This window comes from Salmo salar, chromosome 13 (assembly GCF_965601325.2).
Source record: "Salmo salar chromosome 13, fSalSal1, whole genome shotgun sequence".
In the NCBI taxonomy this organism is placed as follows: domain Eukaryota; kingdom Metazoa; phylum Chordata; class Actinopteri; order Salmoniformes; family Salmonidae; genus Salmo; species Salmo salar.
Window position 1 is genome coordinate 18,915,085 of NC_138303.1, and position 22,584 is coordinate 18,937,668.

General features: G+C 42.9%; 2 protein-coding genes across 2 annotated transcripts; one reads left to right on the forward strand and one right to left on the reverse strand.

Annotated features, from left to right (window-relative positions):
• Window positions 1–3,466: 3,466 nt before the first annotated feature.
• LOC123726196 (cerebellin-1) lies at window positions 3,467–6,412 on the reverse strand. Its single transcript, XM_045692993.2, has 3 exons — window positions 6,028–6,412; window positions 4,189–4,335; window positions 3,467–3,888 (listed from the first exon to the last, which is right to left on the reverse strand). Exons 1-3 carry the CDS (start codon window positions 6,302–6,304, stop codon window positions 3,587–3,589), a joined length of 726 nt encoding a protein of 241 aa, XP_045548949.2. The 5' UTR covers window positions 6,305–6,412; the 3' UTR covers window positions 3,467–3,586.
• A 12,383-nt stretch (window positions 6,413–18,795) lies between these two features.
• LOC106597919 (zinc-binding protein A33-like) lies at window positions 18,796–21,515 on the forward strand. Its single transcript, XM_082959691.1, has 3 exons — window positions 18,796–18,811; window positions 18,895–19,011; window positions 20,968–21,515. Exons 1-3 carry the CDS (start codon window positions 18,796–18,798, stop codon window positions 21,513–21,515), a joined length of 681 nt encoding a protein of 226 aa, XP_082815817.1.
• The last annotated feature ends 1,069 nt before the right edge of the window (window positions 21,516–22,584 follow it).

Consider the following 22,584-nt stretch of genomic DNA (forward strand, 5'->3'; position numbering starts at 1 on the left):
GCCTACAGGGAGGAGGTGAGGGCCCTCGGAGTGTGGTGTCAGGAAAATAACCTCACACTCAATGTCAACAAAACAAAGGAGATGATCGTGGACTTCAGGAAACAGCAGAGGGAGCACCCCCCTATCCACATCGACGGGACAGTAGTGGAGAAGGTGGAAAGTTTTAAGTTCCTCGGCGTACACATCATGGACAAACTGAAATGGTCCAACCACACAGACAGCGTGGTGAAGAAGGCGCAACAGCGCCTCTTCAACCTCAGGAGGCTGAAGAAATTTGGCTTGTCACCAAAAACACTCACAAACTTTTACAGATGCACAATCGAGAGCATCCTGTCGGGCTATATCACTGCCTGGTACGGCAACTGCTCCGCCCATAACCGTAAGGCTCTCCAGAGGGTAGTGAGGTCTGCACAACGCATCACCGGGGGCAAACTATCTTCCCTCCAGGACACCTACACCACCCGATGTCACAGGAAGGCCAAAAAGATCATCAAGGACAACAACCACCCGAGCCACTGCCTGTTCACCACGCTATCATCCAGAAGGCGAGGTCAGTACATGTGCATCAAAGCGGGGACCGAGAGACCTGAAAAACAGCTTCTATCTCAAGGCCATCAGACTGTTAAACAGCCATCACTAACATTGAGTGGCTGCTGCCAACATACTGACTCACTCTCTAGCCACTTTAATAATTAAAAATGTATGAAATAAATCTATCACTAGTCACTTTAATGTGTTTTCTGAGAGTATTATCTAGCTGGTGTAGTACATGTTGTTAATGTGTTTTCTGAGTATTATCTAGCTGGTGTAGTCCATGTTGTTAATGTGTTTTCTGAGAGTATTATCTAGCTGGTGTAGTACATGTTGTTAATGTGTTTTCTGAGAGTATTATCTAGCTGGTGTAGTACATGTTGTTACTGTGTTTTCTGAGAGTGTTAACTAGCTGGTGTAGTCCATGTTGTTACTGTGTTTTCTGAGAGTATTATCTAGCTGGTGTAGTACATGTTGTTACTGTGTTTTCTGAAAGTGTTAACTAGCTGGTGTAGTCCATGTTGTTAATGTGTTTTCTGAGAGTATTATCTAGCTGGTGTAGTACATGTTGTTAATGTGTTTTCTGAGTATTATCTAGCTGGTGTAGTCCATGTTGTTAATGTGTTTTCTGAGAGTATTATCTAGCTGGTGTAGTACATGTTGTTAATGTGTTTTCTGAGAGTATTATCTAGCTGGTGTAGTCCATGTTGTTAATGTGTTTTCTGAAAGTGTTAACTAGCTGGTGTAGTCCATGTTGTTAATGTGTTTTCTGAGAGTATTATCTAGCTGGTGTAGTACATGTTGTTAATGTGTTTTCTGAGTATTATCTAGCTGGTGTAGTCCATGTTGTTAATGTGTTTTCTGAGAGTATTATCTAGCTGGTGTAGTACATGTTGTTAATGTGTTTTCTGAGAGTATTATCTAGCTGGTGTAGTACATGTTGTTACTGTGTTTTCTGAGAGTGTTAACTAGCTGGTGTAGTCCATGTTGTTACTGTGTTTTCTGAGAGTATTATCTAGCTGGTGTAGTACATGTTGTTACTGTGTTTTCTGAAAGTGTTAACTAGCTGGTGTAGTCCATGTTGTTAATGTGTTTTCTGAGAGTATTATCTAGCTGGTGTAGTACATGTTGTTAATGTGTTTTCTGAGTATTATCTAGCTGGTGTAGTCCATGTTGTTAATGTGTTTTCTGAGAGTATTATCTAGCTGGTGTAGTACATGTTGTTAATGTGTTTTCTGAGAGTATTATCTAGCTGGTGTAGTACATGTTGTTACTGTGTTTTCTGAGAGTGTTAACTAGCTGGTGTAGTCCATGTTGTTACTGTATTTTCTGAGAGTATTATCTAGCTGGTGTAGTACATGTTGTTACTGTGTTTTCTGAGAGTGTTAACGAGCTGGTGTAGTCCATGTTGTTACTCTGTTTTCTGAGAGTATTATCTAGCTGGTGTAGTACATGTTGTTAATGTGTTTTCTGAGAGTATTATCTAGTTGGTGTAGTCCATGTTGTTACTGTGTTTTCTGAGAGTATTATCTAGCTGGTGTAGTACATGTTGTTAATGTGTTTTCTGAGAGTATTATCTAGTTGGTGTAGTACATGTTGTTACTGTGTTTTCTGAGAGTATTATCTAGCTGGTGTAGTCCCTGTTGTTAATGTGTTTTCTGAGAGTATTATCTAGCTGGTGTAGTACATGTTGTTAATGTGTTTTCTGAGAGTGTTAACTAGCTGGTGTAGTCCATGTTCTTACTGTGTTGTCTGAGAGTATTATCTAGTTGGTGTAGTCCATGTTGTTAATGTGTTTTCTGAGAGTATTATCTAGCTAGTTTAGTACATGTTGTTAATGTGTTTTCTGAGTATTATCTAGCTAGTGTAGTACATGCAGTGGTGTAAAGTACTTAAGTAAAAATACTTGAAAGTTCTACCTAAGTAGGTTTTGGGGGTATCTGTACTTTATTTTACTATTTATATTTTTGACAACTTTTACTTTTACTTCACTACATTCCTAAAGAAAATAAGGTACTCTTTACTCCATACATTTTCCTTGACACCCAAAAGTACTCGTTACATTTTGAATGCTTAGCAGGACAGAAATGTTTTCCAATTTATGCATTTATTAAGAAAACATCCCTGGTCATCCCTACTGCCTCTGATTTGGTGGATTTACTAAACACACATGCTTCATTTGTAAAAATAATTCTAAAAACCAAAAAATGGTGTCATCTGGTTTGCTTAATATAAGGATTTTAAAATGATTTATACTTTTACTTTTGATACTTAAGTATATTCAAAACCAAATACTTTTATACTTTTACTCAAGTACTACTTTACTGGGTGACTTTCACTTTTACTTGAGTCATTTTCTATTAAGGTATTTTGACTTTTACTCAAGTATGACAATACGGTACTTTTTCCACCACCGGGTCCATGTTGTTCCTCTGAGTGTGTTGTGTATCTGTCTATCTCTGTCCAGTTCCGGGACTGTGCTGTTCCTTTCTTGCTGTGTGGTCTGAACCCCTGGGCCTCAGAACCAGTGGGCTCTGAAGCTGATACCGCCCTGTCCTCCGTCAGCAAGAACCCACGAGTCTCACCCCAATGACAGCAACTTTAAATTTTTTGTACAATGTAAAGTTGTTGTTATAAAATATAGTTTGATGTGCAATATTTGGTTGTAACTGTTTCAAGAATACTAATAAAAGTATAGTCCATGATATTTGGACAGAGACTTCTCCATGTGTATTGGAGATCATTAGTGTCACAAGGGCTTTAGGTGGATCCGGGTTCCTAATCTTAATCTGATTTACTACAAATATATTTAAATCCCCTGCTGCCATATCCCGGTTTAATCTAATCTAAATTAAATTCATCTAAATTGATAACATGATCAAAAGGAGCAATACCAAAGTCATTGCTGCAAACCATGAATTCACTAAAGAAACGATTGCTGCTTTAATATTGCTTTTATTGCCTCACACACATGTAAATGACAGCAAAAGAGAACATAATGTGTGGAAATTAAGTGGAGAACCCTCCCAACTTAAACCCTGAACCCCTCAGTCTCTCACTGTCCTCCTTCAACGTGGAAGAGCAGGAAGCCACTGAAGGTGCTGAAGTTTTTGAAAGCGTTACTGGTCACCTGGAAACCAGACGGTAGGACCAGGGAAACCGTGTCTCCTTTGGCCAGCTGCAGGGTGGCCCCGTTGGACGCAAAGTCTTCGTTGTCCCCCTTGTCCTGATACTCATCGACCAGAACTACCTGCTCATGGTTCTTGTAAAGGGCCACCCCGATGTTGGCCTCCTTTATCCAGGCATAGGAAGTGAAAGTGAAGTAGTAGACTCCATTTACTGGTGCTGTGAATGCTCCTGTATGGGTCGACAAGGAAATTCATAAGAATTTCTGATTTATAAAGCATTATTAAACCATTTATAATGGCAAGTTATCCAACCCTAAAGGTCCCGCTTTATTCGTAGTGTATCTTTATTAATCCTTTATAGAGCATGAAATACAGTTTAAGATGATTTGTGACCCATTGATATGTCGTTCTTATGAAGCCAATATGTTATCTGGGAATGTTTCAGCCAGACAAAGTAAGAATTATATGTGAAAATGCAGATGCAGTGGGAGTTGTCTATGTAAATTGCAATAATATTTCAGCGGCTGACCTGTCCTGGGGCTGAAGGCGTTACCAACGTTGGTGATGACGTGAGTGTGGACCAGGTTGGTGTCTGCCTGGAAGGGCCCGGTGTTGCCGAAGCCCTGCTTGTCCTGGGTAGGAGGTCTCAGGGCAGCTGAGAAGGCCACACCCACAGCTGAGTATAACAAAACATATAAATGAGTTGATTTCGGTAGATTTGACATTTACGTTTTTTTGCCCCATCACCTGCATACATGTTTAACTAGCAGTGGCTAAAGAGTAACACTTTATTTGGATAGTCCATGCTTTACAGAACTATCAGCAGCATTTCAACAAACTATCTGCTAACCCTAACCCTAGCTCTAACCTTAAGCCCTACCCTAACCCTAAACTTAACCTTTAACCTTATTCTAAACCTAACCCTAACCTTATCCTTAGCAAGCAGTTGCTTATCAACAGATTTGTTGATAGTATGACTATCTGTCGAGCATCTACAGATGAAACATCCAGACTCTCCATTAAGTGTGAGTGGCTAAAGTTAGCTGATGTTTGTAGTGGCGTTATAAAGAAAACCAACCCATGTATTAAAGTTTGTCTTCACCCATATATAGACATCTTGCAAGTTGAGTAACCATTTAACATTCATTTTGAAAATACTTAACTTCCCCTTTAAATTCAAATCAACTTATTCAGTCATATCAGATAATTCATTATTGGCCATTGTTGTGTCATTGTTCATTTTCTGTGCATGTATATCATTTATATTGGCTCTGTCATATCCTCACATGGTCTCTCCTATCATTGCTATGCAGACGACACACAAACTTCTCCTTTCCCCCTTCTGATAACCAGGCGGCGAATTGCATCTCTGCATGTCTGTCAGACATATCAGTGTGGATGACGGATCACCACCTCAAGCTGAACCTCGGCAAGACGGAGCTGCTCTTCCTCCCGGGGAAGGACTGCCCGTTCCATGATCTCGCCATCACGGTTGACAACTCCCTTGTGTCCTCCTCCCAGAGTGCTAAGAACCTTGGCGTGATCCTGGACAACACCCTGTCGTTCTCCACTAACATCAAGGCGGTGACCCGATCCTGTAGGTTCATGCTCTACAACATTCGCAGAGTACGACCCTGCCTCACACAGGAAGCGGCGCAGGTCCTAATCCAGGCACTTGTCATCTCCCGTCTGGATTACTGCAACTCGCTGTTGGCTGGGCTCCCTGCCTTAGCCATTAAACCCCTACAACTCATCCAGAACGCCGCAGCCCGTCTGGTGTTCAACCTTCCCAAGTTCTCTCACGTCACCCCGCTCCTCCGCTCTCTCCACTGGCTTCTAGTTGAAGCTCGCATCCGCTACAAGACCATGGTTATTGCCTACGGAGCTGTGAAGGGAACGGCACCTCCATACCTTCAGGCTCTGATCAGTCCCTACACCCAAACAAGGGCACTGCGTTCATCCACCTCTGGCCTGCTGGCCCCCCTACCTCTGAGGAAGCACAGTTCCCGCTCAGCCCAGTCAAAACTGTTCGCTGCTCTGGCACCCCAATGGTGGAATAAGCTCCCTCACGACACCAGGACAGCGGAGTCAATCACCACCTTCCGGAGACACCTGAAACCCCACCTCTTTAAGGAATACCTAGGATAGGATAAAGTAATCCTTCTAACCCCCCCCCCCCCCCCCTTAAAAGATTTAGATGCACTATTGTAAAGTGGTTGTTCCACTGGATATCATAAGGTGAATGCACCAATTTGTAAGTCGCTCTGGATAAGAGCGTCTGCTAAATGACTTAAATGTAAATGTATATCTGGTCCATCTAGTTACTATTATATTAAGAAAGAATATATAAAAATCCAAAGAGACTTACAGTTGCGTGACTTTCTCAAGTCCTCAACCTCCCTCCTCAGGTTCCCCACCTTGGCAGACAGGCAAGAGAAATGGCTAAAGAGAGGGCCACAGCTGTAATCAGAGATGGAGTGCTTATTGGTGGAATCATCTGCCTGTCCATAAGACAGACAAACGATCACAATCAGCTGGAGAGGAAGCATCGTCTTCTTCATCATTGTCTTCATCTGGACCTGCAAGCGTCTGTGGAGTTGGGTAGTTCCAAGGACTTGTTTATAAAGGATGAGGTCAGGGCACATGTGACCAAAGTAAAGGACTTATTAGGAATTACATGTTGAGTGTGGACATTAGAAAAAAATAATGAAAGGTTTGTCAGTAATCTTAACTGGGACATGTTCGTTCCCACCCTCTGTACAAACACAGGTGTTGTGCCTGGGCCAAATAACACAGAAGTATCTGCAAGAGGAAAACTTCAACCTTATTTCCCCAAATATTATCAACTGTTCAAATACAGGAAAACTTCTGTCAATTATTGTTTGATTTTCATCTTCTATTGATTTGTAAATATAGTGTCATGCTTTCAGTCAATGATATTCAGTCTTGTCGTCAGTCCGCCACATTGCACTGGACTGAGAATCTAGCTACAAGTCTGAAGGTGACACAACTGCCTCTAGTTCTCAAATATCAAGACCGTGGCCACGTCCCAATTATCGCTCCGTCCTCCCAAAGCGTGCACTAGTTCACTTCCCTTCACTGACTTAACAGAAAATGACTGTTATAAGAAACATGGAAACACAACTCTATCCCGCACCTACACCAATCCACTGCGTTTACATTTTGTTGGAAGTAGTGAACGACACACACAGATCACACACTCAGAACAAACAATAAATCAGTCACAAAGCAGGCCCCAACATGGAACCCATACGGCAAACACAAAAGAGGAAGACCCACCTGGAGACAGCACAGGACAGGAGATGAAGGCAGAGGGTTTGGAGTGGAAAGACCGAAAGAGATGGAGGCGATTCATCGATGGCCTGAAAATCGATGGGCTGTTTACCTCAAAGAATACAAAGGCCTAAGTAAGTAAGTGAACGAGTGTACACTTCAGGAGGAAGGAGTTATTATTGGGACACAGCCTGTGACTATGAATGCTACTTCTTGTCTCACCACGTCTCAGTATGTCAGGCATTAGAGAGTTGATACTGAGAACTACAGGGTATAATTAAACAGTAAGGCCTGGGGGGGGTGTGGTATATGGCCAATATACCACATCTAAGTGCTGTTCTTAGTACGGAGTACCAAACAACTGCCCTTATGTTGGCCATATACCACACCCCCTCGGGCCTTTTTGCTATTAAAAACTGATTACCAATGTAATTTGAGCAGTAAACATAAATGTTTCGTCAAACTCACGGTATACGGTCTGATATACCATGTCGGCCAGCCAATCAGCATTCAGGGCTGGAACCACCCAGTTTATAATATAGCGTATGTCCAGAGCATCCTGAAGCTACATCTTATCTTTGACCCCTCTTAGTCTGATCCCGTTGTACCACTTGGTCTGATATCAGCTTTTTAGATTGGTTGTCTGTATTTTATTTCCTTCAAAAAACAGTTTATCTGGACCTATGTCTATGTGTCAGAGTACTAGGGCTTGTACCAATATTTACAGGGATGTGGAAGTATGATAAGGGTGTTAAGGTTAAACAATGCGAGAACATTGGATTAGAATGAACCTACTATAAAGTCAAATATTTATTTATCTATGGAGGTTTTCCTTGGAATGGAGGATTTATCTAAATGCTACTTCCTTGTGCAAATAACGCTTGAATATGAACATTAACAGATGTCCGTAGTGTCTCTCTCTCTCTCTCTCTCTCTCTCTCTCTCTCTCTCTCTCTCTCTGTGTGTCTGTAACCAGGATGGATCCGTGGTAAGACAGATAGCAGAAGTCACCATCATCTTCATCCTCCTTTCAGCATAATCACCATTTCCAGCATCATCAACCACAAACCATTACCTCCATTTCATCACAGTTCAGTTATCCACATGAGGGAGACCAAGCTGAATGACATCAATTTTCACACTTGTTTATTAGTAGCAGTAATGTACAAATGTAAGGAGAACATGTAAGGAAAACACCTCTTTTACGCTACTGCTACTCTGTTCATCATATATGCATAGTCACTTTAACCATATCTACATGTACATACTACCTCAATCAGCCTGACTAACCGGTGTCTGTATGTAGCCTCGCTACTGTTACAGCATCGCTACTGTTATTTTTCACTGTCTTTTTTACTGTTTTTATTTCTTTACTTACCTATTGTTCACCTAATACCGTTTTTGCCCTGTTGGTTAGAGCCTGTAAGTAAGCATTTCACTGTTGTAATCGACGCACGAGACAAATAAACTTTGATTTGATTTGAAAAGAGGATCACGTGTAACGTTTTGTCTCTGACCCTGGGCCACACACTGTAAATACGATGTTGATTGATTGATTGATTGATTGATTGATTGATTGACTATCCAAACCAATGTACATTTCTAGAGGCAGACATCCATGAGAAGTACACTACATACCACAGGAGGTTGGTTGCACCTTAATTGGGGAGGACGGGCTTTGTTGTAATGACTGGAGAAGTGTAAGTGGAATGGTATCAAATACATCAAACACATGGTTTCCAGGTGTTTGATGCCATTCCTTTTGCTCCGTTCTGGACATTATTATGAGCCGTTCTCCCCTCAGCAGCCTTCTGTGTGTACATACCCTATGAAGACCTGAAAGGATTTCACTTAGCCTGTTGCTAGGATCTAAGCCACTATTGCTTATATCTATTCAGTCCTATCATACAGTGGCCAAAGTGTGCAGGCGGGTGTAGTGGCTAGGTGTTGATGTCCAGAGGACTAGGTCCAGACACCGTTGATGAGTAAAGTAACGGAGGCAAATAGATGGGATATGAATGAGGATGTGTATGTGGTCCGGGCAGACCAGGGCTGTGGCCTTATATGCAGACTCAGAAGAAAAGACCAGGGAAGTGTCCCAATACTCAGACTCCTTCAGAGAACAGGTTTTATTTTTCACTGTAAGGTCAAGAGTAACACATTGCGTTGACTAGCAGATCCCCTTATGCACAGATCTAGGATCAGCAAGCGTAGCTTCCTGAGCCCCTAACGTTAACCATCGGGGAAACTGCAAAACTGACCTTAGATCAGTGTCAAGGGGTAACAAACACGAATGGGGTAACTGGTCCAACAGGCATTACATAGTACAGTTCAGCATCACCATGGATACCTGAACACCTGGGTTCAAATACTATTTCAAATATCTCAGTTACTCTCACATACATTTGAAGTAAGTATTAAGATATTGTTTATTTGAAAAGACAAGTAGTTGAACATTTTAATGTATTTGGAAATACACTTGGAAAGTATTTGAAAATAGTCAAATATACTCCCATGCATTTAACCCAGGTATTTGAAAATAGTATTTGAAAGAAGTATCCCTGGCTCATTTACAATGCCCTATGAGATAATGTACATTAAATCAACATGCACTTAAGTAAAACAATATATTGACTTAAGTCCATGTTAAGTCTATTTATCTCAAGTCTGAACAGGCCCTTAGTGACCTCCACATGTCCTTCTGTTCAGTGACATTGGCAGGCAGAATTACATCAAACAAGGACTCCATCAGTGGAGGCTGCTGAGGGGAGGACAGCTCATAAATATGGCTGGAATGGAGTCAACGGAACGGTAACAAACACATAGAAACCATGTCTTTGATGTGGTTGGTGCCATTCCATTGATTCCATTCCAGACATTACTATGAGCCGTCCTCCCCTCAGCAGCCTCCACTGGACTCCATGGGTGATGTTGGAAATCCTTGTGTTTCACGGTGATGCTGTCAGTAGTATTGGTACAGGAGTGTAATCCTGTCCTGTAATCCTCCACAAAGACAGGCTGGGAGGTTGTAATAAACCACACACACTTACTGCATGAAGGCTTCAAAGGAAGACAAAATATTTAAAGTATTTCATGAGAAAAACACTCCATCAAACTAAGGATTTTTATTTAGTGTTCACAACTATTTCACCCATCATAGCAAGAGCTCTGTGTGTTCGTAAGCTCACACACTCGCGTCACATCACACGAACTCCACTCCCCTTAAACTGTGTGGGGAAACTGTGATGATGTTGTGTGACCACTAGGTGTCACCAAAGCACAGTAAGACAGTGATAGGGAGGCTAAGGCGTTATACTCCATCAAACCTCTCAAATCTAAAAAGAAAACATTTACTCTCCTAACTTTATTACATCACTGAAAAAGGGATGAATCTGTCCGGAACTCTACAGCCTTGGCCCGATTATCAATACAGAAATATTGCTCTGGTTTTCAAAATAAGGTTACCTGACTGAGTCTGCTGCCGTATCAAACCTGTACACTGCCTATATACAGACTGACAGATCATCTATGTACATGCTACATACTCTCACACTCTGAGTAGAAGTTGCCCTTAGGTACAGATCTAGGATCAGCTTATGCTCTCCAAATCCTGACTTTAACCATTAGGGGGGAAAGACATAACATAGTACTGACCCTAGATCAGAGTATAGGGACAACTTCATCCTGCTCACACTCTCCCACTCACAGACTCACTGACCTGTACACAACCTGACCACTTGTATACGAAACAGTCGTGTTTGGACCCTCTGGGCGGAATTCAATCTAAGTTAAATTCCAGCCTCAGTGTGTTTTGGTCCAGTGGTCTTAGTTCATCTGGTGCCTTCACAACACAGCAGACAACAGAGAGTAAATGCTCTAAAACTGGGGTTAAAACTAACTAAAAAGTAGCCGATAGGTTGCAAGAGGGTAGTCAATGAGGTCACTTCCAATGTTCTCCCAATCACTGATCAGTAAACACTATGTGACTCCGCCCTTTCCTGTCGGCTCAAATTGCAGCCATTTCACAAACATGACACGTCCATATATCCCATGATATATCCATACAAACATGAGACGTCCATATATCCCATGATATATCCATACAAACATGCTTTAGCTTCTAAAGGGGGGAGTGAAGTAAAGGGAATGGTTAGGTATTATTATTCAGAGGTTTCTCTTTAAACAGCACTTTAACCCACCCCCAGACTAACTAGAGGAGGGAGACAGATCCATGATTGATCTGTTGACTGATTGATCATATAGATGATAAAGTCATCCATACATCTTGTCTGAGCACAGAGCATGTAGTGGGCCATTTTCCAAGAGGCCCTCCTAGACAGGCTTGCCCTATGTTAAACTCTACAAGGGGAACATTTAGGCTACACTTCCTTTACCTTATAACCTAGCTAACCTCATGTTCCTGGCTTCTGGGGAACAAGACTACCTTACACCAAGATCCACAAAACTACACTACCCATAAGTCCTGAGCTTAAGGAATGTGCAACACGTTCTCAGTCAATCACCAGCGTTTCCCACGGGAACATGGCCCGGTGACACAGAGAATTGCATTCTGGGAAATCATTGCTTGTACCTCATTACTAAAGAGTGAAAAGTAGGGTCATATATACAGATTAGAAACAAAACAAAACTATATTGTGTGTGTGTGTGTGTGTGTGTGTGTGTGTGTGTGTGTGTGTGTGTGTGTGTGTGTGTGTGTGTGTGTGTGTGTGTGTGTGTGTGTGTGTGTGTATATAAGGGTGTGTGTGTGGGAGGAGCGTTGTTGTGTTTTAGATTCAGTATCTAAGAGGTCAGATCAGGTGCAACAAGAACAGCTCAATGTTAATGAACTATAAATGGAACATATCAACCAGGTTGTCAGGGGTTCAGGGGTTTCTTTACACTGTTTTAACCCCCCTCTGTCCTGTGAGGTGATCTTCTGGCGTGAAATGTACCTGGGCATCAACAACCCTCCTGTATATTGCTCTGTTGTGTACATCTCTATAGCGTGTCATAACAGTATCACATCACATCATATTGATAATAATCTATTCATAATGCATTGTCCTATTCTTGTGTATTATGTAACTTAGTGTTTCCTAGTGTGCACTTCAGCATAGTGGCCTAGTGAAGTGCCCATTCCTGCCCTGAAGTGTTGACTTCTGTAGATACTGTACACTTTGAGGAAGATAACTTTAGTGTCGTTAGTGTATGCTTGGTACCGTATTGGTACCGTAACCTGCCTGAGTGACTGATTGATGAGGTAATTGAATTGGGGATCAGGTGCCAGGTCTGGGCACTGTAATGAACACATGTGTGTGTATGTGTGTGTTGGGAGGGGGAGGGGGGGGCATGCAATGGATTAAATAGTCTGATTCTCCAGGCTCAGTATGTAATCCATTCCATTCCAAATATGATTTGGAAACAATGGATTAGCATCCTATAGACACTATTCTATGGCTCGTGTGTTTATCTGCGCGTGCATACATGTGTGTGGGGTAGAGAAATGGACACGTACAGCGGTAGGGTCGTTAGCTAGGGGTCAATGTTTCAGCTATTGGCTGGGGTTAGGGCTTGAGGTGTTGGTTAGGGTTAGGGGTTGAGGTGTTGGTTGGGGTTAGGGTTAGGGCTTGAGGTGTTGGTCAGGGTTAGGGTTAGGGCTTGAGGTGTTGGTTAAGGTTAGGGGTTGAGATGTTGGTTAAGGTTAGGGCTTGAGGTGTTGGTTAGGGTTAGGGGTTGAGGTGTTGGTTAAGGTTAGGGCTTGAGGTGTTGGTTGGGGTTAGGGTTAGAGCTTGAGGTGTTGGTCAGGGTTAGGGTTAGGGTTTGAGGTGTTGGTTAAGGTTAGGGGTTGAGATGTTGGTTAAGGTTAGGGCTTGAGGTGTTGGTTAGGGTTAGGGGTTGAGGTGTTGGTTAAGGTTAGGGCTTGAGGTGTTGGTTGGGGTTAGGTGTTGAGGTGTTGGTTAGGGTTAGGGCTTGAGGTGTTGGTTAGGGTTAGGGGTTGAGGTGTTGGTTAGGGTTAGGGGTTGAGGTGTTGGTTAAGGTTAGGGCTTGAGGTGTTGGTTAGGGTTAGGGGTTGAGGTGTTGGTTAGGGTTAGGGGTTGAGGTGTTGGTTAGGGTTAGGGGTTGAGGTGTTGGTTAAGGTTAGGGTTTGAGGTGTTGGTTGGGGTTAAGGGTTGAGGTGTTGGTTAAGGTTAGGGTTTAAGGTGTTGGTTGGGGTTAGGGGTTGAGGTGTTGGTTAAGGTTAGGACTTGAGGTGTTGGTTAAGGTTAGGGCTTGAGGTGTTGGTTAAGGTTAGGACTTGAGGTGTTGGTTAAGGTTAGGGCTTGAGGTGTTGGTTAGGGTTAGGGCTTGAGGTGTTGGTTAAGGTTAGAGGTTGAGGTGTTGGTTAAGGTTAAGGGTTGAGGTGTTGGTTAAGGTTAGGGGTTGAGGTGTTGGTTAAGATTAAGGGTTGAGGTGTTGGTTAAGGTTAAGGGTTGAGGTGTTGGTTAAGGTTAGGGGTTGAGGTTTTGGTTAAGATTAAGGGTTGAGGTGTTGGTTGGGGTTAGGGGTTGAGGTGTTGGTTGGGGTTAGGGGTTAAGGTGTTGGTTAAGATTAGGGGTTGATTTGTTGGTTAGGGTTAGGGCTTGAGGTGTTGGTTAAGATTAAGGGTTGAGGTGTTGGTTGGGGTTAGGGGTTGAGGTGTTGGTTGGGGTTAGGGGTTAAGGTGTTGGTTAAGATTAGGGGTTGATTTGTTGGTTGGGAGTCAAGGTTAGGGCTTATGGTTAGGGTGCAATATGAAAAATGCAGAGTTCTACAGCTCAGTCTAGGGTTAGGGTCTATCCTGGGGTGCAGAGGCTCGCGTTCCCCACCCCCCTCATCCCTCCCTTCCTCACTTTAAACATGACCGTTCTCTATCCTGGTGGTGCAGAGGCTCTCATTCCCCACCCCCCTCATCCCTCCCTCCCTCACTTTAAACATGACCGTTCTCTAGACAGCTACCACCCCACACAGACAGGTACCACCCCACACGGACAGGTACCACCCCACACAGACAGGTACCACCCCACACAGACAAAGGGGATCGAAACTTCCATCTCTGAAATACAAGTTCATCCTAAACATTTGATGTCAAGTTTGATTTATCCGAGTTCTCCTTAACAGTAGCTCAACATGCACAAAACCAGATCTGTACATAAGACAACAACACAAAGTCATCTAAAGAACTCTGTCACACACACACACTGCACCCTGTGTTCACACACACTTACAGACAAAAAACAAAGGCTACATCTCCCTCTGCAGGAACCTGAACAGAGCTGCAAACATAAAGAGTTTCAATCAAAATGTCTCCTCTCGCTCCCATCCTTCCCAGAATGCCTTCTGTTTGACCTTTCACCCCAACCTCACTGAAATAGAACACTGGGAGGTTTCTCTCTCAGAGAAAAGTACAAAGAAGGCAAATGGTGGAATGATGAACAGAAAAACATTGGCAGCAAGAACAGAAGGAGAGAGAGAGAAAGACAGGGAGTCAAGGATGAAGAAGAACATTATGGCAAAGTGCAGGGGAAGATACAAGGGAAAGAGAGGACATCACCCAGGCAACAAGAAGAAGCAGAGAATAAGTAAACAGGGACTATAAGGCAGTATGTCTGAAGGGGACAGAAACACAGTTCATACAGAGTAATTAGAAGTGGAGAATAGAATAGGCACAGATAAGCAGTGGACACAAAGATAGACGTCTTGACATACAGAAAGACATATGAACTGAAAGTGAGGAAAATGAAGTGAAAGTGAGAGAGATCATGTATTTACCAGAATGGGAGGGGCAACTCAGCCTGTGGAGGGGGAGGAGAGGCCGTGACTCTGAGCCCTGGGATTGGCTCCTTAGCTTATGGGCCACTGCTATTTAGGAAGGGGGGGGGCAAGGTGGTGGTGGTGGGGGACACATGAGAGAGAAACAGAAACAGAGAGAGAGAGAGAGAGGAAGAGAGAGAGAGAGAGAGAGAGAGAGAGAGAGAGAGAGAGGCAGGGGGCAAGGGGGGAGGTGTTTGGTGTTGTCAGAGGCACATGGGAGGAGGAAAGAAATAGAGAGAGGCAGGAAGAGAAGAGAGAAAGAGAGGAACACACAGAGAGAGTGAGACAGAGTGATAGAGACAGAACCAGTGAACTTGGTAGAGGCAGATGTCAATACGGCACACCAGAGAGCATAGTTCACACTAGCATGGAGTAGACGGTGTGAACCAGGCATGGCTCTGCAAATCACAAGACAGAGTCCCAAGATACGGTGTGTGACACATTATGACCACACTGCAATATGAGAAACACAGAAAGCTCACAGACAGATAGAGAGGCACAGAGACAGAGAGAGAGGCACAGAGACAGAGAGAGAGGCACAGAGACAGAGAGAGAGGCACAGAGACAGAGAGAGAGGCACAGAGACAGAGAGAGAGGCACAGAGACAGAGAGAGAGGCACAGAGACAGAGAGAGAGGCACAGAGACAGAGAGAGAGTTACAGAGACAGAGAGAGAGGCACAGAGACAGAGAGAGAGGCACAGAGACAGAGAGAGAGGCACAGAGACAGAGAGAGAGGCACAGAGACAGAGAGAGAGGCACGGAGACAGAGAGAGAGGCACAGAGACAGAGAGAGAGGCACAGAGACAGAGAGAGAGGCACAGAGACAGAGAGAGAGGCACAGAGACAGAGAGAGAGGCACAGAGACAGAGAGAGAGGCACAGAGACAGAGAGAGAGGCACAGAGACAGAGAGAGAGGCACAGAGACAGAGAGAGAGGCACGGAGACAGAGAGTTACAGAGACAGAGAGAGAGGCACAGAGACAGAGAGTTACAGAGACAGAGAGAGAGGGACAGAGACAGAGAGAGAGGCACAGAGACAGAGAGAGAGGCACAGAGACAGAGAGAGAGTTACAGAGACAGAGAGTTACAGAGACAGAGAGAGAGGCACAGAGACAGAGAGAGGGGCACAGAGACAGAGAGAGAGGCACAGAGACAGAGAGAGAGGCACAGAGACAGAGAGAGAGGCACAGAGACAGAGAGAGAGGCACAGAGACAGAGAGAGAGTTACAGAGACAGAGAGTTACAGAGACAGAGAGAGAGGCACAGAGACAGAGAGAGGCACAGAGACAGAGAGAGAGGCACAGAGACAAAGAGAGAGGCACAGAGACAGAGAGAGGCACAGAGACAGAGAGAGAGTTACAGAGACAGAGAGAGAGTTACAGAGACAGCAACATACATCAACAGAGATCAAGCGATATAGACACACAACAAATATATATATACAGTACAGTCCAAAGGTTTTAGCCAGGTGTGAAAAAATGCTATAAAGTAAGAATGCTTTAAAAAATAGACATGTTAATAGATTATATTTATCAATTAACTAATGCAAAGTGAGTGAACAGAAGAAAAATCTAGATCAAATCCATATTTGGTATGACCATCCCTTGGCTTCATAACCATATTTGGTGTGACCACCTGTCGTGTCTTTGGCTATGCCGGATTAAGTGATATGACATGCTATTCTATAAAATCATTTCTCTGTAATTAATATTACCTGATTAAGCTAATCATGTAAATGTAATTAGCTATAAAGTCGGGGCACCACGAAAGAGTGTTTATAGAGCTGTTATCCTCCGAATAAACTCTGAAAGACCTAGTTCTATTTTACATCAATAGCAGTCAATATTAATCGTCACCTTATTCAGTCTCATCTGAAAGTTGTAAATTCTTGGTTATCTTCACGAACCTTGGCTAACAAGTTGAATCAGCAATGCAAAATTGGGTTTAATTATTTATTTACTAAATACCTAACCAATCACACAGAATTACATATACACAGAATGCAAATTATGTCATACAGAAAACTTTCCTGGTGGACGGAACCTGTATGATGGCTTGTTACACAAAGAGAGGGGGTTGGGCTTGAATGAAAGAGCGGGAAGACTGAGGAACAAAGGGACAAGCTAAGCTTTCGTAAATACAGTATCTTATGCATTCTAAATTACCGCCAATTTGGAAAAGGAAAATGCAATAAGTATTTACTTTGAGCTGCGCTTTGGTAGGTTGGTCGTAGATGCTGGCCGTGTTGGCCAACAGAGATCTTCCTGTCCTCGGAAGAATGTCTCTGGTGGTAAATTGGATACGTTGTAGTATCTTCGTTGTGTGTTAGACTGGATGCATCGTCCGTTCTTTCCTAGCCCACGTTTACAGCTGCTGTTGCTAACTCAACGGCTAGGAGGTCTCACTTCTTTAGTGAATAAGAGTTCAAAGTTCAGTAGTTGGCATGTTAGTCCTTTTTAACGTATGAACCGTCGTCCTATCGTCCTTGGAACAGGAGGTTACATTTTCGTCAAGGGCTTATATAGTGGAGGGGGAGAAGGGTGTGTTTCATAGTTTATAACCCATGTCTCTTCACAGGGGCAGGCCACTGATTGAGCAGGGCTCTAACCTTATGAAAACCAAATTCTCTCATTTGGAAGCTAAAATTACGTTTAATCTTTTCACAAATAGTTTCATTTAATTTGCACAACAATTCCATGTGAATCTGATAACTAGAATGTGTAGACTTTCCCAGATACAGTTTATGTCGTCCTGTCATCAGTCATAATGTCTCAGATGACCACCGAACAGACATCATATACATTAAGTACCAACGCATATTTTCAACTGGTTCTATTACCGAAATATGGTTCCTTTCCCCCCACTTGTTTGATGTTCCCAGACTCTCTATGTTTAACAAAGGCTATTCAAGAGTCCTTCAGTAGAGTCAGAGAGAGAGGGATGGGAGAAAGGTATTTATGGGGGGTCATAACGTCATGACAGTCCTCCCATGTTGGGTTCAATCTTTCGATTCAATCTTGCGTCCAATCCAAGGCTAGACGACGGGTCCGGAACGGCGATCCCATTCCGGACATCCGCTGCCCAGCCTTGGAGCGGACTTCTTCATTTGCAGACACCCTAACCGGGTCGACCACCAGAGGGGGACCACAACGATGGTCCACAAGGTTTAAGGTTTATGACCCCCCATAAATAAATGAAACTATTTGTGAAAAGATTAAACGTAATTTTAGCTTGCAAATGAAAGAATTGGGTTTTCATAAGGTTAGAGCCCTGATACTGTGAAGATTTATCACTACCCTGTGGAATTATAGATATTGATGATATCTTTGACATTCCTCTCTGCTGTGTCCAGAGCCAGGGCCAGCACACAGAGAGGCTGATTAAGATGGGGTTTAAGAAGTTTCATCAGTTTCTATATCAAGAAGAGAGAACCAGGATAGCTGCACTGAAGGAGGAAGAGGAGCAGAAGAGTCAGATAATGAAGAAGAAGATTGAGAAGATGAGCAGAGAGATATCATCACTTTCAGACACAATCAGAACCATAGAGGACGAGCTGGGAGCTGAGGACATCTCATTCCTGCAGGTAAGGACTAATCTACCGCTGATAAATCAACAGCCCTATCAATTATGAAATAAATATTGTAGTAATCAATTGATATGTTTTAGATTGATTTGCTATGATCAATACATCTATTAATGTGTTATGTTGTTTCCCTACAGAACTACAAGGATACAGTGAAAAGGTAAGGGGACTTTATTATGTCTCTCTCTTCTCTGTGGTTCTGTATCCAACCCCACACTAGTGTAACCCTTAATTCATGTTGTAGGTATTGAACACTATCTCCACCACCAAAACACAACTGAAAACTATTACTTGTAGTGTAATGTCTCCTGGACCAGGAGATGCAGCCATTCAGTCATGAAGATTCACTCTAGTCTTTTTTTCTTCCACCCTCTCCCGACACGAGCAGGTGCCCCTGGGAATACTATTGCTTTCAAAATAAAAGTCCCCATGGTACAAAATATCAGTGCCTCAATACATTACGCCAAAATAAAACTCATATCAAAAGTAAGGCCACAGAGGTACTGACTCCAGAATGTTCTTCCTGAGCCCAGTGCACACTGCCAGATCCAGAGAGGGTTTCAGGAGCGCTGATAGACGTGGCAAAGCACCTGGGAAACCTGCAGTTCAGAGTCTGGGAGAAGATGCAGGGAGTAGTTCACTACAGTGAGTAGGTCTTTTAGATATAATGGGTATTAAACACTGAGTGTACAAAACATTAAGAACACCTGCTCTTTCAATGATATAGACTGACCAGGTGAAGCCATGATTCGTAATTGATGTCACTTGTTAAATCCACTTCAATCAGTGTAGGTAAAGGGGAGGAGACAAGTTTAAGAAGGATTTTAAATCCTTGAGACAGTTGAAACGTGGATTGTGTGCTATTCAGAGGGTGAATAGGCAAGACAAAATATTTAATTACCTTTGAACGTGGTGTGGTAGTTGGTGCCAGGCGCACCGGTTTTCGTCAAGAACTGCTGCAACACGGATGGGGATTTCAAGCTCAACAGTTTCCTGTGAGTATCAAGTATGAGCCACCACCCAAAGGACATCCAGCCAGCTTGAAAGAACTTTGGGAAGCATTGGAGTCAAGATGGGCCAGCATCCCTGTAGAATGCTTCCGACACTTTCTAGAGTCCATGTCCTGATGAATTGAGCCTGTTCTGATTGCAAAAAATATTAGGAAGGTGTTCTTAATGTTTTGTACACTGTGTATATTGGACCACTTCTAAAACTCTCCAATACTGAAAAAATAGACAGTGAATGATATTTAGAATTACGTACATACTGTACATTTGTTTTGTTCGTTTACAGAGGATCTTACAATAAGTAATCAAATCAAATAGTATTGGTCACATACACATGGTTAGCAGATGTTATTGCAACTGTAGCGAAATGCTTATCATGTGCACATACACTACCGTTCAAAAGTTTGGGGTCACTTAGAAATGTCCTTGTTTTTGAAAGAAAAGCAAAACATTTTGTCCATTAAAATAACATCAAATCAGAAATACAGTGTAGACATTGTTAATGTTGTAAATGACTATTGTAGCTGGAAACAGCAGATTTTTAATGGAATATCTACATAGTCGTACAGATTCCCATTATCGTACAGAGGCCCATTATCAGCAACCTTCACTCCTGTGTTCCATTGGACATTGTGCTAGCTAATCCAAGTTGATCATTTTAAAAGGCTAATTGATCATTAGAAACCCCTTTTGCAAATATGTTGGCACAGCTGAAAACTGTTGTGCTAATGAAGCAATAAAACTGGCCTTCTATACACTAGTTGAGTATCTGGAGCGTCAGCATTTGTGGGTTCGATTACAGGCTCAAAATGGCCAGAAATCAATAACTTTCTTCTGAAACTCGTCAGTCGATTCTTGTTCTGAGAAATGAAGGCCATGCCATGCGAGAAATTGCCAAGAAACTGAAGATCTCGTACAATTCTGTGTCCCTTCACAGAACAGCTCAAACTGTCTCTAACCAGAATAGAAAGAGGAGTGGGAGGCCCCGGTGCACAACTGAGCAAGAAGACAAGTAAATTAGAGTGTCTAGTTTGAGAAACAACGTCAACAGTGAAGAGGCGACTCCGCGATGCTGGCCTTCTAGGCAGAGTTCCTCTGTCCAGTGTCTGTGTTCTTTTGCCCATCTTAATCTTTTCTTTTTATTGGCCAGTCTGAGATATGGCTTTTCTTTAATCAGCACCACAGTTTTCAGCTGTGCTAACATAATTGCAAAAGGGTTTTCTAATGATCAATTAGCCTTTTAAAATGATAAACTTGGATTAGTTAACACAACGTGCCATTGGAACACAGGAGTGATGGTTGCTGATAATGGGCCTCTGTACAACTATGTAGATATTCCATTAAAAATCTGCCGTTTCCAGCTACAATAGTCATTTACAACATTAACAATGTCTACACTGTATTTCTGATATATTTGATGTTATTTTAATGGTGAAAAAAATTGCTTTTCTTTCAAAAACAAGGACATTTCTAAGTGACCCCAATCTTTTGAACGGTGATGTATGTAACAACACATAGCATTATATATCATATGCAGTAACGTATTACCCCTACATTTGAATTCATCTAGTGTGTTTGTGTTCTCTCTGTCCAGCTCCATTGACTCTGGACCCCAACACTGCCCACCCAGAACTCATCCTGTCTGATGATCTGACCAGTGTGAGATACAGTGATGAGGAACAGCAGCTTCCAGACAACCCAGAGAGGTTTGAGAGCCATAGAATGGTCCTGGTCTCTGAGGGTTTTAACTCAGGAACACACAGCTGGGACATTGATGTTAGGAAGAATAAAGGCTGGGACCTGGGTGTGATCACAGAGTCTGTCCAGAGGAAGGAATACAATGGTTATTGGCATGGATCCTGGGGTGTGTTGTTTGGTGGTGTTGATTATAACACACATGTACCAAATAAGCCACTCACTCCCTTCACAGTGAGACAGAATCCCCAGAGGATCAGAGTGCAGCTAGACTGGGAAGGAGGAAAGCTGTCATTCTCTGACCCTGTCAATAACACACATCTACACGCATTCACACACACTTTCACTGAGAGAGTCTTTCCATACATCAGGAATCTCTGTTTTCTCCACCCTCTGAGAGTGTCACCAGGTAAGGTGACTGTATCAGAGGGTACTGTCTCTGTCTGAATCAGGGACTAACATGATGTAAATGAGTCATTAACACTCACTGATGTCCTTCATTAAGATTCTCACTGAGGGAGAAAACACTGTGATGGAGAGTATCATTGTTTGACTCACCTGTTACTATTGTTGAATGAAAATGTAATCTGTTCTTTGTTGGTTTTAATTTTACCACATTTAGATTTTGTCTGGTTGTTTTAACACTGGCAGTATGTATCACAATCAACTCGGGATGCCTGAATGGCATTTGGCGTATAGTTTTGTGGCCTTGGACCGTGCCTCTGTTAGCTAGCTTGTAGTCAATAACACCGTTAATGTATGTCTGTAGAGTGCAACACATTTTAATCCAATAAACATGTGTGAATTACCTGGAGCTTCTTGCATCTGTTAGGAATATGGGGTTAAAGGTCAGCTGTACACATACACTGTGTACACACACACACACATACACAGTCAATTCCTAGAACCCTTTTGCCTCTTTCTGGATACCACAGGTTAACATTAGGAAAAGTCTATAACCTATCATTGTTTCAGTTACTGTGACATCATAAAGCCCTTGATAAAACCCCACTCACCCATGAAGGGACATAACATCGTTCAGTCAGTAGAAAGGACTGTAGATTACCCCAGGATATCTTGTCAATCCCAATGTCCCATTATTATCTAAAGTTCCTCTTATGTCACGTAAGGACAGTGTGTGACACAAAGTGTGTTACACCCATCTGGACAAGAGGAATACCTATGTAAGAATGCTGTTCATCGACTTCAGCTCAGCATTTAACACCATAGTACCCTCCAAACTCGTCATTAAGCTCGAGACCCTGGGTCTCAACCCTGCCCTGTGCAACTGTGTCCTGGACTTCCTGACGGGCCGTCCCAGGTGGTGAGGGTAGGAAACAACATCTCCACCCTGCTGATCCTCAACACTGGGGCCCCACAAGGGTGCGTTCTCAGCCCTCTCCTGTACTCCCTGTTCACCCATGACTGCGTGGCCATGCACGCCTCCAACTCAATCATTAAGTTTGCAGACGACACTACAGTGGTAGGCTTGATTACCAACAACGACGAGACGGCC

Excerpts from the sequence above, each read along its gene's own strand:
- LOC106597919 (XM_082959691.1), top strand. Across the intron at positions 19,012-20,967 it reads GCAGGGAGTAGTTCACTACA|CTCCATTGACTCTGGACCCC; the intron begins GTGAGTAGGTCT and ends CTCTCTGTCCAG.
- LOC123726196 (XM_045692993.2), bottom strand. The coding sequence starts at position 6,304 with ATGTGCCCTGACCTCATCCTTTATAAACAAGTCCTTGGAACTACCCAA. Across the intron at positions 4,336-6,027 it reads CTTGAGAAAGTCACGCAACT|CTGTGGGTGTGGCCTTCTCA; the intron begins GTAAGTCTCTTT and ends TGTTATACTCAG. Across the intron at positions 3,889-4,188 it reads CGCCTTCAGCCCCAGGACAG|GAGCATTCACAGCACCAGTA; the intron begins GTCAGCCGCTGA and ends CGACCCATACAG.